This window comes from Schistosoma haematobium, chromosome 3 (genome assembly GCF_000699445.3).
Source record: "Schistosoma haematobium chromosome 3, whole genome shotgun sequence".
NCBI classification, from domain to species: Eukaryota; Metazoa; Platyhelminthes; class Trematoda; order Strigeidida; family Schistosomatidae; genus Schistosoma; species Schistosoma haematobium.
Window position 1 is genome coordinate 25,631,895 of NC_067198.1, and position 18,613 is coordinate 25,650,507.

The window sequence follows — 18,613 nt, forward strand, 5'->3', positions numbered from 1 at the left end:
GACTTAAATATGAAAATTTGTATACTGATAACTCCACGTTGGCTATGTATGCACAAATCCTTATAAAGAACCATCTAACTTTCTCAACAGGAAATTGAGGAAATAAATTTCCACGTTCACTCCTGCTTCTAATTCAAAGTTTACTATATGATAACAGTTGTTGAATTCGTCCAAGATTTCATTATGGTCCATATTTTCTTCAGGAATAACGAAATATGGGATCTTTTTATGATGTAATCTATCTTGTTCTTTTATAGACTCAAATATTTATTGAACAAGTATGGATACGAATATGTAGCTTAGGTAAATAATTTCATCGAAAGGAAAATTTTCCCCACTGAATTCTCTATAATTACTATCCTTGAAATTCTTATTTGACAATTGTGTTTCACATTTTTTAATCTTAGGTGGCGGAAAGAGCCTGTGTTATCAGCTTCCAGCTGTTGTTCAGTCTGGCTTAACGGTCGTAATTTCTCCTTTAAAAGCACTAGTGTTGGATCAAGTTACAAAACTCCAGTCACTTGGTGTAAGTCCCATTTTTAAGATGTATTTTCAGTATAATTAGTGAGAGTGGTGCGAAAACTAAATAAAACGATTAAAAATTAAAATAAGAGCTGTAGTGTCAAGTATCATGCTAAATCCTCTGTAGTTGTAATTTTCTTAAACGTTTTTACCGTACTCCCTTATTGTGTTTTCTGGCTTATCATAAGAAAAAACGGCCTTTTGCATTTTTTAACAAGTAATAAGCTCTCTGGCCAACTTTGTCACACATTTTTTTGAGTTTGTATAACTTAGTAGTAGAATTTTACCTTTACTCGTGTTGAATAATAGTGAATTTTTGCTGCATTTTTCGAAGTTTACAAAATTTCTATTTCAGCAAATATTCTGTTACTGCTAGTTATATTGCTTTTTGTATTTATATTTTACTATGCTTATTTCCTCATTGTTTCTTTTGCGTAGCTCTGCAGTGATGTGTAGTTTGATGTGGCCCGTTGATCTGACTCCATTTAGAGCGTACGAATGTTTGTTATCGCCAATTCTCGTTTATCATCGTCGACTTAAATCGCGTTATCCAATAACGGAATTAAATAAGTCGAATAACGAGAATTCATTTGTGAATACATATATTTCGTACATGAAGCGAATGAAGCACAGCAGAGCAAAAATCACACGTATGGAAGATGGCTGGGAAGCCAACTCCCTTTTAATTAAGCGTTACTCAGTATTTATAGGCAGACAAAATAAACTACAGACATACAATGAGTCATGGGAATATGATGTGCACACACATATACGCTCATGTGAAAACAGTCAAGGCTAATAAGCGGATAATTGACAAGGTCAAAATATGGTTCAAGTAAAATGAATAAAATAGGATGTTCGGAAGTTAGAATAAAGGTATATGGGCTTGCCATAATAACTGACACTACAACTTTTTGAAATTTTTAAGGTGCAGTTTTTAAACTTCTCATCAGGTGGCTTGCAACTACTAAAAATTATATGATATTACAGATCGAAGTTGTCTTGTTTTATCTTTATCTTAGTATCTCGGATTTACTGTGGGATATTTTTTTGAGAACTGGTTAATCATTTTGATTACAATATATATTGCATACACTTAGTTCCCCTTATTATCCTGATGATAGCAAGAACGAAGATTGATGCAGAATAATATGAATTCATAATATTTCGTTAGGTTCTCGTCAGCTGCCTACAACCTTTTTTATTTTTATTTTACCACATGGATATTGGTACAAGGAGGCACCGAATACATATGCGCCACACAAATCTCATTCGACATATGTGAGGGTTGTGATGCTGCCCGGGTGCCCAAACTGAAGCAGGTGGTTTTCTTAGGGGGCCACACCCCGAGCCTTCGACCTGAAGGTCTGATCCACAAGGCAGTGGGGCATCGTAAGGAGATGCAGATCCATGGAAGCCGGTGACCAACAATTGGTTCATACGCAATTTGTTCCCTCAGGACACTGGAACCCATGTGCACCATTGGTTTAGAAACCAGTTAAAGCGCCGAACATTAGCTTTTCGTCATCTCGTTTTCGTAAACAACACCCCCACCACGAGAAGTCAGTGAGTAGGACTTCCCTGGCAGAGGCTATATACACGTGGCCATGTGAGAGCATTTCGAGAGGGAGTGAGGAGTCTTCCCACTCTCGGCCGTACCAGGGCATTTGGGGGCATTACAGATAGTGGCATTGATTTTAAAATATTATAGGTTGTAAGCAGCTGACGAGAACCTAACGAAATAATATGAATTCATATTATTCTGCATCAATCTTCGTTCTTGCTCTTTCTAATATAATATATTGCTAAATTTGATTTAAAACATTTTTAGTTTTTGGCTTGTGTGACTAAATGGGAACATTCCATTACTTCTAATTCGTTTTATTGTGGTAGATAACTGTAGCCGTGTATTATAGACATAAGCTCTCCTAACTATTTATCGAGATTACTTTGTTTACGATCAATTTGCCTTTTCTTCTTGTAGTTTCATTCATAACAATTTTGTTGTCAATACTACCGATTTATTAAAAATTATCTTGGGATTAGAAGTGTACTCACCTTTGCTTATTTTTAGGTTCCAGCGGCTCATCTGACAGGTGAGGCCAGTCTCTCCGAAAGTGACCAAGTATACACTGCTTTACATATGGCCAATCTCCGCTTAAAACTTTTGTATGTAACACCAGAGAAAGTATGTTCTTTTTTACGTAAATAACACACTCCTTGATATAAGTTTGTGCTATAATACATTGAAGTATATTTTAACTGTTGTTAAATTATGTCTAACACAATATACATATCATCATATAGTAACCGAAAAATAATGTGGTTATTAGCCTTTAGGTACGTAAAAGTGAAGTATAATCACTGTGTTAAGCGTCAGCTTTTTGGTTAGGGCTCACGGATTTCAACCTTTAAGTCTTATATCTGAACCCTGTCTCACTCGTTTTATTTAGGAAAGTTGGGTGGCATCATTAGCCTTTATGCAGACGTTCTGCTCAAAACCGAGTATACCAAGCTGTTTGGTAAATAAACTACATTGTCTTAGTATTAAGGATGTTGATATTCTGCTCTGCATTTTCTTGAATGTATGTTCCTCACAGTTCATAAAGTTTTTCGTTTCAACCTGATCTGTAGTACTCGCAGTGTTTATAAGTCTCTTTAAAGTTTTCATGGTGCTCTCAAAAGGGAGACGAAATAATGTAGGAATAACCGTTTCAATTACCAGCAGTAGCTACTATATACTGTTCCAGGACCCAAAAGGTTGACTTGGTTCAAGTCATTTATTTGGTAAGTAGCATATCTCTAGAGAATCTCCAAAGAAATCAGTAACATTTAGTGGAATACTTCGAATGGTATTTCTTCAACATCTTAGGTGTTGATGAGTGTGTTTCGGAAAATCTTCGATTTCTACTAAAGAATTCCTGCTATGTCTGTGTCTTAGTAGCACCATTACTTTTTATTATTGATGGTGTAGTTCTTTTTATTGTGTTAACGTCAGGTATAATTACCTTTACCACATAACCTATGGTATGAGACTGCTTAAATAGTAACTTCTCAAATTTTTCGTAATAAATTTCTAGATCGCTGCTTCTGATAAGCTGAAAGGATGCCTAGAACAACTGTACAAACGTAAACGTTTAGATCGTTTTGTGATCGATGAAGCCCACTGTGTCAGTCAGGTGAGTCTTTTAGTAACAATACAGTGGTTGAGATCCACAAAACTCCTGATAACAATGCATTGCACGCAAGTAAAAGCTATCCGCATGTTTTTTCTCACAGTTTTCTTTTCTTTTTGTGAATCAATCAATCTGTTTATTTTTTGCTGTCTGATTGTACTTTTTACTATTGATAGTGGGGCCATGATTTTAGACCGGATTATAGAAATCTAAGCATTCTACGAATCAATTTCCCAGACGTACCGATGATGGCCATGACTGCTACAGCTACACCAAAAGTTCGTAGAGATATTCTACTTCAGCTGAAAATGACAAATACTAAGTGGTAAGTTATTTTTGTTCATAATTTCATCTCTATGAGCGGTTCAACAAATTATAGTCAATAAAATCTTATTGAGTAATGTAGGGCCCCCAAATGCCCTGGTACGGCCGAGAGTGGGAAGACTCCTCACTCCCTCTCGAAATGCTCTCACATGGCCACGTGTATATAGCCTCTGCCAGGGAAGTCCTACTCACTGACTTCTCGTGGTGGGGGTGTTGTTTACGAAAACGAGATGACGAAAAGCTAATGTTCGGCGCTTTAACTGGTTTCTAAACCAATGGTGCACATGGGTTCCAGTGTCCTGAGGGAACAAATTGCGTATGAACCAATTGTTGGTCACCGGCTTCCATGGATCTGCATCTCCTTACGATGCCCCACTGCCTTGTGGATCAGACCTTCAGGTCGAAGGCTCGGGGTGTGGCCCCCTAAGAAAACCACCTGCTTCAGTTTGGGCACCCGGGCAGCATCACAACCCTCACATATGTCGAATGAGATTTGTGTGGCGCATATGTATTTGGTGCCTCCTTGTACCAATATCCATGTGTTAAAATAAATGAGTAATGTAGGTGTATTGTTATCATATGTTGTATTCGGTTACCTCCGTCTGTGTCCTCGTAACTCAAGACTTCCATTATTACTTGAAATCCGAGTCTTACTGTTCATCATGTATAACTATTTAGAATTTTGGGTAGGAAAATAAATTGGTAAAGGTCTATGCTATCGCAAGTTTTTCTATGAAACAGTGTCATTAAACATATGTTGCTTACTGTTAAAGTCATGGAGTGATACGTATTTGAATATTTTGCAACTCCCGCGTATCGTTGGTAATCAGATTGGTGACTGGTTCAAGGCTTTCACATCGGGTTGGAATCTACGGAATTCTATAGTTCATTTATTCCACTTGTTTCATAAGATAGCAGTGATATTGTGGTGTGTGCTACTTATATTGAAATAAGTAGTATATGATGTTAGTCGTAGACAGGAGGTCTGGAAGCAGAGAGATAAGAGGATTGAACAGTAAAGAATGGAAACAAAATCCAATTTGTATGAAAGTGCAAGAACAATGGAGTCTGAGTCATTTTGAGACAATCGATGAACATCTTGCAAATTAAGCATTTACTTTATGATTGCTAGATCTTATTAACAAGTTCTGTAATTTTGTGTTAGATACATTCGATTGTCCCCACCCGTGTTCTGTTCACTACAATATGACCCAGCAGGTTATAGTCCGATAATCTAAACGAACTTATATGTTTTTTTTCATGTAACATAACATTGCAAATCAATCAGCATTCGTTTCGACGATGTAGCATCTGTCAACCGATCCATCTTTCAGCAGATATCGATGCAGCGGTGCTTAAACTTGTTAAATTCACAAAAGAAGTTTTATTTAGTTTAAGATAGTTACTTTCAGATGTAAATGTTTTCGTCACATCTACAATGTAAGCTATTAGTTTGGGACCAATACAACTCGTCACTTGTTTTCACTAACTGTTAACCTTAGTCAAGTACAATCAGCGTTCTATGTGAATACGGTTTGTGCATTTCTTTGTAACAGTTCATATCACGTCCAATATCTGGATTCACTCACTATTTATCTTTATTTTCTCGAATATTAAATATTTTACTATTATGGACCTTGATATACCTTGTCGTATTACTTCTTGTTTTTAACTATCACTAATGTTTTTGTCATATCGGGTTGTTACTTTCTGTATAATTGCTTGAATTGGTTTTGCACTCTATTGGATTATTTTTTATTATTATTTATTATTTATTTTAACGCATGGATATTGGTACAAGGAGGCACCAAATACATATGCGCCACACAAATCTCATTCGACATATGTGAGGGCTGTGATACTACCCGGGTGTCCAGACCGAAACAGGTAGTTTTCTTAGGGAGCCACACCCCGAGCCTTTGACCTAAAGGTCTGATCCACAAGGCAGTGGGGCATCGTAAGGAGATGCAGATCCATGGTAGCCGGTGACGAACGGTTGGTTCATACGCAATTTGTTCCCTCAGGATACTGGAACCCATGTGTTCCATTGGTTTGTAATCAGGGTTTTCTAACTCCCCTAGGTGAACTCTTCGTGTCCACCAACCCGGTTAAAGCGCCAGACATTCGCTTTTCGTCCTCTCAATTTCTTAAAAAAATAACCCCCACCACGAGAAGGCAGTGAGTAGGACTTCCCTGGCAGAGGCTATATACGCGCGACCATGTGAGAGCATTTCGAGAGGGAGTGCGGAGTCTTCCCACTCTCGGTCGTACCAGGGCATTTGGGGGCATTCTACTAGATTATAAGTGCTTAAGTTCATCAATTTAAGAGGGTCGGCTCTTTAAGCTTGCGTTCATCAGTTACAGTACTTCTAATTAGTTGGTATAAAAGAACTTATAAAGTTTTAGTTTAACTTGTGCTCAGATATTCGTTGCTCTTGTCCTTCTCTATTTATAACTCAATAATTTACATATTCTATTTTCGTTTAAAATCACCTCTGTCTGCTATCTGAGCAGCTAGATTTTGTAAAGAAAGTTCACAGTCTCAATTGGAAAATTTTTCGTGAACAAAACGTTTTTACGCACAGTTTTAAGTTTTCTACAACTTACTGAAACATATTTTATCCTAGCTATTTTTAATACACAGGTTTATTCAAAGTTTCAACCGTGCGAACTTAAGATTTGAGGTTCGACCAAAAAAGCTTAAAAATTGTACAAAAGAGATTATTGATGTTATACGTAACGAGTTTCCTAAACGATCAGGAATCGTTTATTGTCTATCACGTCGAGAATGTGATGTCGTAGCTGAGGAGCTGAAGGCCGCTGGACTCCAAGCTTCCGCCTATCATGCTGGAATGACAGATGCTCAGAGGCGAAATGTTCAACAGGCGTGGATACAAGAAGATAAATGTAAGGCAAGTACTCTTTTAAGTCATACCACCTAGTTTTTTTCCGAAAACAATAGATTTAAAAATACATGCACTTAATATGTTCTTGATTCACTTCCGAACTAAAGAATTTCAAACCCTGTGTAGGTTTGTCTAAAATAAACTACTTTTTAGTTCTGTTTAGATGCTTGTGACTCTTTTCCTCTATTTATTTTTTAAACAGAAAGCTGTGAGTACAAGCTTTTTACACAATAGTTTATCGCTTTTTCCCTAAAAAAAACGAGAAACCAACAAAACTAGAAGGCAATCTGAATTAACGCAAACACGAAAACTTGTAGAGTATCAGGAATTCCTGAGTTCATAAATAAAAAAGATAAATGTAATTATTTGACCGTCAATCGTGTTTTGTAAAGTTCTCGACCACTGTGTCTAGTAGAATATGTTTGACATCAGACAAAGTTTACTGCCTGACCGATTCAACGCCTTGTAGATGTCTATTTACGTCTCTTAAGGATTCACAAAACCTTCTTTTCATAAGCATTATGTTTCTACAGGCTCCCTACAAGGTTTGTTTAAGGATCGATGAACATTGTGGTCAGAGTCCATCAACGGTTTGGAAGCAACATCTACATCTGGTAACTACCTGAAGTTGTGTCAACTCATTCAAACCACTAGCAGCAAGAAGATTAATGCCACTGAAACGGTTTATGAAGTTAATAAGACACCAAAATAATAATATTCAAAGGCGTCTGATACAACAGACAGAGTTTTTCGAGGAGCGGTTCAGTTAGTCTATTTCCCCGGCAACGTCAATCAAACTGTCCTGTCTTCTCTGACCGATCCATTTTTACGAAACGGAAGTCCATAAGGAACTCTAATATTTAAGGCGTCCCAAACTACATCAGTTAGTCAGTGAGCTACAACGTAGCAGCAGGCATATATATGCATCGGTCCAAGTTGCCATACCTCATTAGCACAACAAGATGAACACCAACTTCATAGAAAAAGTTAATTCAATGGTGATAATATGTAACAAATGGATTGCATATAAGGATATAGTACAGGAAGAAAGAATTAGTTGATAGAAAGAAAGATATAAAGCGATTTTATTATCATAGTTTATGGGAAGACGGAGAGTATTTGCACTTACGCCATCGTGATCGATTCTGAGCCATATCACCCAGTCTCCAACCATTGGTTAATATAGTCGCGCAGAACCAAACAGGACTATGTTATCTGCGTGTCCTAAGTCAACGAGTGGACCTCCTGGTTGGAGATCGGTTCCCTGAAATTCTGTGGACGAGAACGTTCTTTTCAGCAATAGACCTATGATGAAATTAAACAACAATGGAGATAATGGATAGCCTTACCGGACACCACTTGAAATTACAAAATCGGGTTTAAATTTTCCATAAGATCTGAGTTGACTGGTAGTGTTCGAGTAAAGAACTTTCACATGTTTTATGTACTTCTGAGATACACCTCTCAATGACAGACACTGACACAGAACCTCTCGGTCTACAGAGTCAGATGCTGCTTTCAAGTCCAGAAAAACCATCTTTTTCAGACGCTGATAAGCAAACCTGTGTTTTCAGCTCTGACATGTAATCAGTTCAGCCACGATCAAATACGAAGACAGCCTAATTTCCTCATATATTTAGTTCATGAGTCTTTGTTAGACACCCGATAATTATTGAGGCCAGTATTTCAGACGCTATATTAGTCAAACTAATCCCTCCATGGTTATCACATGATGATCTTGATCCCTTCTTATGTTTTGGGACAAACAGTGGTTGCGACCAGTCTGATGGGATCACATCTAGTCCTCAGATTTTAGCTGAAATATTAGTCAGCCTAGTCGCTAAAACTGGACCACCCTCTCTTGAGAACTATGGAACCAATCCATTTAGACTCACTGCTCTTCCGCGTTTCAGATTAGCTGTAGCCTTTTGAACTTCAGGTAGAGTCGGAGTACCTACTTCAATGTTCCATTCAGGCTATCTGGGAATGGTGGGTAATTGTAGAGTAGCTGAAGGCGAGCTAAACTGTTCTCTATAGTGCTCCGACCATCGTTCTAAACGTCCGGACTAGGTGGGAGCAGATGAGAGTGTCGTCTTTTTCCGAGATAGTCTCACTTACATCGGACTTCTAAATTCCGGTTTCTTTTAGTAGTCCGAAAAGCTGTCCTATGTTACCTACAGCCGTTATTTTTTCCATCTCTTTTGCTCTCGTTGCCCACCACTAGTCAAGATCGTTCCGTAGGCTTTTAATTAACCTAGATCTGATTTGTTTTCGCTCTTCATCATGTTCAGACCCTTATGGGATGAGTTTACGAGAGTCTGTCAGTGCAATAGATGTCGCGGAAATCCACTGGTTTATCGTAACCCTTTGGTTCAAATCACCAATAGATATCGCTGTCGTTTTCACGGCTGTCCCTAAATCTTTCCGAGCAACACCTGGTTCAGCCTCGTTGTCGGAATTGCCTAAGTGTGACTTCCGTTGTTTCTGGAATTTGCTTTTTGCCCTACTCATCGCTGAAATCAATTCTAGTGGATTTACTCAATATGGTCTTTCTATATCCAATGGGGTGCCAGCAAATGCGTACTCGTTTTAGAACATAGTCGGAATCTAAACATGTACTCCGGAACGAGCAACAGTCTTCTATCGTGCCTTTCCAACGATGACTGATGGCAATATGGTCTATTTTGACCCATCATTGGTTTGGTGTAGGGGGTCGCCATGTTAGACGATGTCTCTCCTTATGTTTGCTAAAACCAAACGTTTGTCTGACTACAGTTGCAGCAGACGACCACCATTATCTCTTCGCTGAGCTCAAACTACGTAATCCGGAGGATTTGACCTCTACTCTTAAGGACGATAGTGGACTGCTTGCTAGGGAACTGATTGAGTTGTTTGGGAAGAATTGTCAAATAAAAACTGCTCCAACATCCTAGAATAAAACGACCGTCGTCTCATTTAAAAAACGACTACATCATTCATAAATTAACTCATGTATATTGGGTTCGAAATATTGGCTTTCACTTTAATCTGGAGATTGTACAAAACCTGTAAAAGACTGACTGATAAGTCTTGTTGATTGAACGCTATACTCGTTTCCTAAGCTATTCTGGTAACCCGCAAGCTAGAACTACACAGTGACCTGAACACCAGAGAGAAGTCACAAGTATGAGAGAAATACTTTACTCCAAGGTTCGTTTTTGTACAGAAAATCATGGGTATTTATAGATGTTAGCTTTTGTTAAATCAACATCATTTTCCGGCCAATCCGTTAGCGACATCTTATGCTACTGACCAATAGTAGCACGCCACGTTGGAATTCTAAAATGCTGCATCGTGCTCTGATTGGCTAGGACTTTTCGGCTCCTTTTGGGCCTCTGGAGGCTCCTTTGAAGTTCTCCGAAAGCCGACTCAACACTGACCCTCTGGAAAATGTCTGGTTTTGACCACATTTTCACCTTCTACCAAATGTAAGAATACTTATTTCAATCCCCCAATTATTGTGTTTCTTGATATCAGAGTCGCCTTCGATGCGATGAGACTATTCTCTGAGATTGGCTGATTAAGATAGATGTACCTGAGAGGTTTAGAAATATCTAAAAGCTATTTTATACAAGTAATTTAATCAGAGTGAGAGGGATTAACCATCTTTTTCCACTATCACGAACTTCTGTCCACAGATTCACCGGGCTTAAAAATCTCAAAACTACTGATCATTTACCCCTGCTATAATTTAAAATTACGTTACATATCATCTTGCTTAGGATACCAGTATGTTGATTTTTATAATAGTTACCCATGTTAATCGTTGTTATCTTAACATTCTTACGATACAATACACATGTCTTACTTTCAATATATGAAAAAGGACCAACAACAACGATGTAACGACAAAAAGTAGGCTGGTTTTGCAAATACTCATTGTCATATTAGATACATTAATATTGTTAAGTTACACCGTCATGTCGTTTAGTTGTTTAAGTTTTCAACAATTCCAGAGGTATAAATGCAAATAATCTAAATGCATTAATGAATCCAATGTTGATGTCAGATTCATCTTGATCAATTTTTAGCATTAATAAGAACCGCTTAACAATAATCTATGATCAACTTCTGATTTACATTGTATTCATAAAAGTTAATTTTAGGTAGTCGTATTTTAAATTTGTAGATTGTATGCGCAACTATTGCTTTTGGTATGGGGATAGATAAACCAGATGTTAGATTTGTTATTCACCATTCCTTACCAAAATCAATTGAAGGTTATTATCAAGAGGCTGGACGTTCAGGAAGAGATGGATTACCCTCGACATGCATTCTTTATTATCATTGGCATGATGTTGTCAGATTACGGAAGCTAATACAAGGTTATGTTAAGTTGTACTTGAGAAAAATTTCAAATTTTATTTAATCTAAAATATGCCTTAAACCATTTTTTTCTCAAATGTTTATCCATTTTCTTATTGACTGAAAATTATATGTTTTTGTTCATGTCTTGCAAGTTTATCAACTACATGTTAAGAATGAATAATATTCCACGTTTGACATATGTTACTGTTGCACGTCAATATATAAGTCCAGTTTGCTTAACATATAAGCTGAAATTCAATATTGTGATCCCACTGTAAATTCGAAAAAATATTGTACTAGACAACCATTAAGTATTACACAATATTCACTAATCCTTCAATTGATATTGGATTATAATGCAAACTAAATTAAAATGTATTGCAGACATTTTTAAATCATTAACCAGAAAACCTTTGTACAAAATAGATAGGCTGTATTTCCCAGTGTAATAGGGATGCACGCTTCATTGTCTTTAGAACTCATTAGCTAGATGTATCTAAATGCCAGAGTTGATGTACATGGTTCTAGTCCCGGAGCAAACATCAACTCTGGGATGAAAGTACATCCAGCTGACGAATCCTAAATAAGGACGAAACCTGCGTCCTGGATTCCACTGCTGGCCTCAGTTCATTTATCGTGAACCAACTTGTGTCTTAATGGTTATATTGAGATATTTCGCACAGAATTCACATATGCCAACTAAGACCAATTAAATATATATATGCATTTGTCTTGTCTTGTAAATTTTTTACCAGCATATTGCAGCCATACTCGTTATATGTAGCTGATTGTACGTAAAATCGCATTTGGTTATTGCGTTACATTATTTTTTTGTTTAACGTAAAATATAGTTCTGATTAATTGGTTGATTACTTTAGCAGTAATATACTGTTCCTTGCTAAGCTTTGTGGGGAATTTAATATTTGTAAAGTAATTACTTTTACTATAGTCTGACATTGACGGTTACTTCCTATCTGATAGCTATTTAACAATCGTAGATAATTTCTATTGAAACGAAATGATAAGAATGTGAAATTCAGCCTTGTGATTTCATTATTTTGATTTCTTTACATAAAATGTATTATTTCGACTTGATTGCTAGTCACCTATCAGTTATTCTACGATCACTTACTGATCATAATAAAATCCTACATTGTTCAACTAGTACCGTTGTTTTTTAGGTAGTGTTTATCATTCCCTAGCTTTCATACTGGTTAACTAATAGTTTTGTAAACACTACTTACTGTATTCAAATGTTTCTTAATAATCCAGGCGATGGATCTTCTTCAGTAGCTAGAGGAACTCATCAGTTTCACGAAGATGCACTTTATCGTATGGTTTCTTATTGTGAAAATCAAATTGACTGTCGTCGTAAACAAATGCTATCACATTTTGGTGAAGCATTCGATTCAGCTACTTGTGGAACTATAGTTGGTTGTTTGTGTGATAATTGTCAGTTGTCTGATCGAAGACGTCTAGAACACAGAGATGTAACAGAAGATGCTATTAAAATAGTTCATACAGTTGAATTGCTTGTACGATCACGACGCAATGTGACAGTGAATTATCTTGTGGATATTTTTCGAGGTAGATCATATTATAAAACGCGATAATTCTTGTATGTTACATTATTTGTTTGATATTATTACATACTGATACATTAAGTCTGTAGAATTTGTGTCATCTGATTTATCCAGTGTGGTCAAAATCAGAGTATTATGGCTTTAACTGAACTGTCTAATATTTATGCGTTCAGTATGTTAGAGAGAGAAATACTTATTTTTCGCTTTTGCAACAAGACCAGTTAAATTGTTGTTTTCTGAAATGATGATTATTAATCTCAGTTTGTGTTAATGAGAAAATAGAATACAAATAAGATAATAACAATCAGGATAAATGGGAAAACTTATTTTTAAATTAAAAGAAATAGTTCTTACGTTTTAAGTTACATTGTGTGACTTGAAGTTAATTCAACGATAAAAATCTTCGCTATCATAATAAAGAGTGCTGTGAACATCAACTAAGCAATTTGTTTTATTCTTATAATCATCTCAACTTTTTAGTAACATTACTATTGTGTGAAGTGAGAGACCAATAAAATTATAATAAAGAGTACACATCTTCCTATGTCAATCTGAAACATGTCATTAATCTTTTCTTTTTTTATCAGGAGCAAAAACCAGTCAAATTCAAAAAAGTGGTGATGAATCAAATCAAATCTATGGACAAGGTTCTGCTTATTCAAAAACAGATGCTGAGAGACTATTCCATCGCCTTATTTCCGAACGTATCTTGTATGAAGAGTTGGCAGTTACGCAACTAGATCATGTTGTTGCCTACGTTCGTCTTGGATCAAAATCAACAGGATTACTAAATGGTTCTATTAAAGTGAGTTGTTTTTAGTATTATTGATTGATATAAACTTCGAGATTATAAGAAGTAATGGACTATTCCTTTAAAATCTAGAATTGACCTCAATTAAAGGAAAGTTGGAAACCAGGGATTAGGGAACGATTTCTACATTCATTTTACGAACTATTTTTGGAAGCATGCATCCTCAACTTCATGCACCTATCGAACTAGTACTTCCCGTGATGAGCGGACTGCCATTTTAACATTGCATCAAAATTCAGTGGTTTACATTTTGGCTAAGTAATGTGCATTTTTAAAATCAAAACCTGAACTGAACAATCATTTTTGTGCTCCCTTGTTTTCAGTTGTTTACCAGGTAGTAATAATAGTTAGTACATTAATTAATTTTCATTAGATTAGACCTTCACAAAACCAACCAGCTGAGTTGGTGCATTAGCTGTTTAGGGATCAGTGTTTATAAAATATTTAGAAAAAACCCTCATATAGATACTTTTAACGTTTTGAATTCAGTTTACAACTCAATTCAGCTAAAGAAAATTTAGTATTTTTGAGTTGGCGGATTGAGTATTTATTGATTATTGTAATTATTTATTGTCTCATTTTTGGATCAACAAACACATTACCTGATTTTTATTTATAGATTACTTTACCAGTTTCTATACCGAATCGATCAGGACATAGTGAAACTAATGTTGTTGGTCGCCCACCGGAAGATCGTTATGCCAGTGTTCGTAATCAATGCTATGAGGAATTAGTCCAAGTAGCAAAACAACTTAGTAAGTCATTGTTCTATCTTTGCATTTGTGTAATTGATATTAAATTGTTCTATTAACGTCTTTTTGCTTTATAATGAATAGTCTTAATTTTTACTTTGTTGAAACAATCTATAGTATTTGTTGTTGTGTTTATGAAAAAACAGCCCTGTTTTTTTAATTAAAATCCAGTTTGTTTATTCGCTACCTCTCGGTTCATTTAGTCGATTTTCGGTGAGTAGGCTATGGATAGTATGTTTTACAAGTCTACCTCATTTTAAATAGTCGAATTATTTGAACCACCCGTTAAATGTCTGAGGGCTTCGTAGTCCTCTAACTCACTCTACAGATGTGAGTTATTGTAATATCTCGGGTGGATGCACCAGGTTAAAAATGGACTGTAAATAACACGGGTTACTTCTGGGTTTTTGTATACTTATTTGCTTTATTGATTAGTTTGAGAAGTAGTTGTGATTAAACTGAAGGGTTTTTTATCAAGTATTCAATTCATTACCTAATAATACTTTTCTATTTAGAGGATATTACAACTAGTTAGTTTTGTTAGGACTTGTTTTTGAGGATATAGTGTTTATTGGCTTTGTTATGATATTCCATTTGTAATATACTATAGGGCTTACCACTGGGATGCCTTGTTTAACCTTGCATATATGTATGTAATATTTTATGGGGGAACAAACATTTTCTACTGTTTCTCTGTAACTACGTACATGGAATTTTATTCTTGTTTTATTGTCAACTGTTCAATTGGTTTTTATTATTATTGTTATTTTTACTATACAGCGTCCGCTCAAGGGATTTCAAATTATGCTACTGTATTTCCAAATGAAATGCTATTAGAAATGGCTTCAAGTTTACCAGCTACTCGTGAAGAATTACTTCAAATACCCCAGTGTACGGATTACAAATTGAATTGTTTCAATGCAGAATCATCATTTTTAGAAATTACTTTAAATTATCTTTCAATTCTTGGTGGTAAGATACAATTGAATTAATTGACTCAGTATTTAATTTATTTCTTGAGTGGTTTTTTTTTCATTTCATTCAGATTATCACTTTCGTGTGTCAGATGATGAGCCTTATGAAATATAGGTAACAGAAATATTTATCTTCTATAGTTTGCTTAGTGATAAAGAAAGTCACAGATCGAAATTATATACCAATGATTAACATTAACCTTTATTTTCCAATAGCAAGTAACTGTTTTATATTGTAGTTAAGCATATTGCCATCATGTTTATTCCATATGATTGGTTTGTTAGTTTCATAACCTTACTACGCTTTGAAAACTGTGGATATAACTTGTTTGTTTGGGTCACACCAATTATTATTCCTTGTTTTAGGATCATTTATAGTACGATCGGAGAATTTTTGCCTATAAGTAACTGTTACTACGTCGTTAACAAAATAAAAAAAATTAAATTAGAATGTTGGAAGACTGGATAAGGTATTGAATAACAAAGAAAAGTTTTCACCAAACTAATTCTTATTCTTTATACTTGAAGATTATCACTTGAAGGAGATATCTTCGTCTTTCATATTATTTATTCTTTCTGTGAAAGATTAATCCAGTGCTTTGTTCGTGTATGTCTTGCCTAAAATAAAGCTTCCTTACTGTTTTGATTTTTGAGCCTTAAAAGCTGAAGAAAAAGAACAAGAGGAAATGAACACTCCTCAACAATCTTTACCACTAACCAGTTCTATTCGCGGTCGAGGACGTAGTAATTTCGCTAAACGTGGTCGTACAAAGGCTTACAGTACAAAAAAGGTTTGTAAACTTTATTTGTTTGTTATTTTGTATTGATTAAAAAATGTATCCACCCACTGTTATTATTATTAATAGCCTTATTCAATATTATACGTTTAGTACAATATAAAATTATAAACACGATATTTCCACAAGTTTCTTTTACATAAACTACCCGAAATTAAATGAAATGCTTTTTAATAAGATTAGAATCTGTACAAATTTTAATTGATTAAAATTCAGGTTACTGACCTTTAACAATCTGTTCGTCACATACTACATTTGCTAGATAAAGTGTTGTAGAGCTTTTATACCTTTGCTCGTGTGCATGGATTTTAATGTATCGACGTCCCGTTCTACCAGAAGATCAACAACAAGACATAAATAAAGTGGATGGTTAGTATCTGATAACACCTAACGGGAGTTTGCAAGATTTTAGATGTCTATCCGTAATCATATTAATAATGACCTTAAAATATCCACCACACACCTTACTAACTACCTTCTGCACTCTCCGCAATATAGCAGAGTCTTCTCAAAAATCCAGGGAAGAATCATGGAGAACAGTAATGAATAATAAGTAATATGCAAGAATTAGCAAATCGTAAAAGCAAATGTCTAATAATAATAGCATGCTACCTTCTATAACAATAAAACACGACATGGCCAATAGAGATCAGAGTAAAAACACACACCAAGATAAATGACTTTTAACACTTTATTAAAGAATCGCCAATAATACATGATTTGTGGGATCCCAACAGTATGTTTAAATGCTGTTTATGTCTCAGGCTATGGTTAACAATTTGAAATTTTGGAGGATTATGTGTGAACCCATCGTTCAATAAGAGACGAGAACGCATCCATTTCAGGGGGATATGAGTAGGTAGAAATCGGCGTGCATACAGTAGGTCGTACGCATATTTAACAAGTGTTTCCTGTCGAAGATGGCAGGTCATACAGAAAAAAAGAAGGAAAGGAACAGTCCCTTGTGGCACACCTTTATCACTCAGTAGAGACATTGAGAACTTTCGTTTAAACACAGTATACTGTTTTCTTTCAGAAAAGTAAGAGCACAGCCAGTTGGTTATCTAGCTGACGAAGTTGACGCTGATAAACTTGTTAATTAGTGGTTGTCTTAGAATAGATTCAAAACCAGAAGTGTAATCTAGAAATGCTGTACACTATATTATGATTCAGAAGAACAGCATCATCTAAGGTGCTTCTTTTGCATTTGTAAGCAAACTGATATGAATTATTATACTCTTTTTGTGCACATTGAAGTCGGAGTAGCAATATTTTTTCTATAATTCTGACACAAGGTGAAGTTATTGCTATGTGTTTAAATTCTACATTTTTATCATCAGATACTTTCTTAGGTATTGGAATTATTTTTCTCTTTCTCCACATTTTCGATATGAGATTAGTTGGAAAGGATTTGTGAAAGATGCTTGTCAAACATTAACAAAGAATGTCAGCACACTTCTTAAAAAGAGGTTTGGGATTTCGTCAGGTCTTAAGCGTAGGAACGAGTTAAGTGGCCGGAGACATTTTCGGACATCAGTTTCAGTGAAAATTGGAAAACAATTATTCTTCAAACCTGAGGATATAGGATATATTACATCAGATGACTGACGTACGAAAAACTTATTTAGGTCGCATACATTCATCTGGTTATCGCCTCTCACATGTAAGCTCTCTAAATATTTTTCCTTCGCTTATTGGTCTTGGATTTAACTGTATTGTACCAATAAGGTGCTTGTTTATTTGTCATCTTACTCATTCTTTTCAATTCGCATTGATTCCAGGATAATTTTAACATGAACCTTTTTAGTATTTGGTTATTGGTATCAATGTTTATAAGCTTTTTTTCCATTCAATCTTGAGCCTCAGTACTTTTTATGTTGGTTATACATCAAAATCATAAATGGCACCTTATTAATCGAATATTTTAGATAACGCCAAGTGGTGGAGGCGAACGTAAACGAAGTTATCTTTTTGGTAAATATCAATTCAAATCCAATCCTAGTTCGTCAGCGTCATCCAGTAGCTCAGCAGGCTGGAAGCGGTAAAAACTTTATTCTCAAAACATGACTTGACTATTATTTTCATCTGATATTATTTCTATACATTGTGAAGAAATAAATAACAACATTTTTACTAATTTTTGCGTCCTATCCAGCTACCACTATTCAAACGGTTGTAGTTATGCGAATCGACCTAATTTCACTCACTATTTCATGTTACTATTAGTGTTCTAGTAATTTAACGTCAAGTTTAACAAACTAATTGTTCTACTCCTTTATATTTTAGTCATGTGACCATCATACATTCTTTGGACTTATTATTTATTGACGTATAATACAATTATCATTAGAAACTGATATTATTTTAAGAGCTGCTATATATGAAGGAGCGTTTCGTGTGGTTATAAATTTCATTAATTTT

At 35.4% G+C, this 18,613-nt stretch overlaps 1 protein-coding gene across 2 annotated transcripts in view; it reads left to right on the forward strand.

Moving 5' to 3' along the window:
• The window catches only part of MS3_00010614 (uncharacterized protein), a 28,343-nt gene that overhangs the window by 9,114 nt on the left and 616 nt on the right, over positions 1–18,613 (forward strand). For both annotated transcript variants that reach the window (XM_051219001.1, XM_051219000.1), the window contains exons 11-22: positions 408–526; positions 2,597–2,710; positions 3,603–3,701; positions 3,875–4,023; positions 6,667–6,934; positions 11,097–11,292; positions 12,548–12,862; positions 13,446–13,663; positions 14,289–14,424; positions 15,202–15,393; positions 16,050–16,186; positions 18,121–18,233. In XM_051219001.1, the coding sequence (XP_051069388.1) occupies positions 408–526; positions 2,597–2,710; positions 3,603–3,701; positions 3,875–4,023; positions 6,667–6,934; positions 11,097–11,292; positions 12,548–12,862; positions 13,446–13,663; positions 14,289–14,424; positions 15,202–15,393; positions 16,050–16,186; positions 18,121–18,233 (2,056 nt within the window). The remainder of the gene's footprint in view (positions 1–407; positions 527–2,596; positions 2,711–3,602; positions 3,702–3,874; positions 4,024–6,666; positions 6,935–11,096; positions 11,293–12,547; positions 12,863–13,445; positions 13,664–14,288; positions 14,425–15,201; positions 15,394–16,049; positions 16,187–18,120; positions 18,234–18,613) is intronic.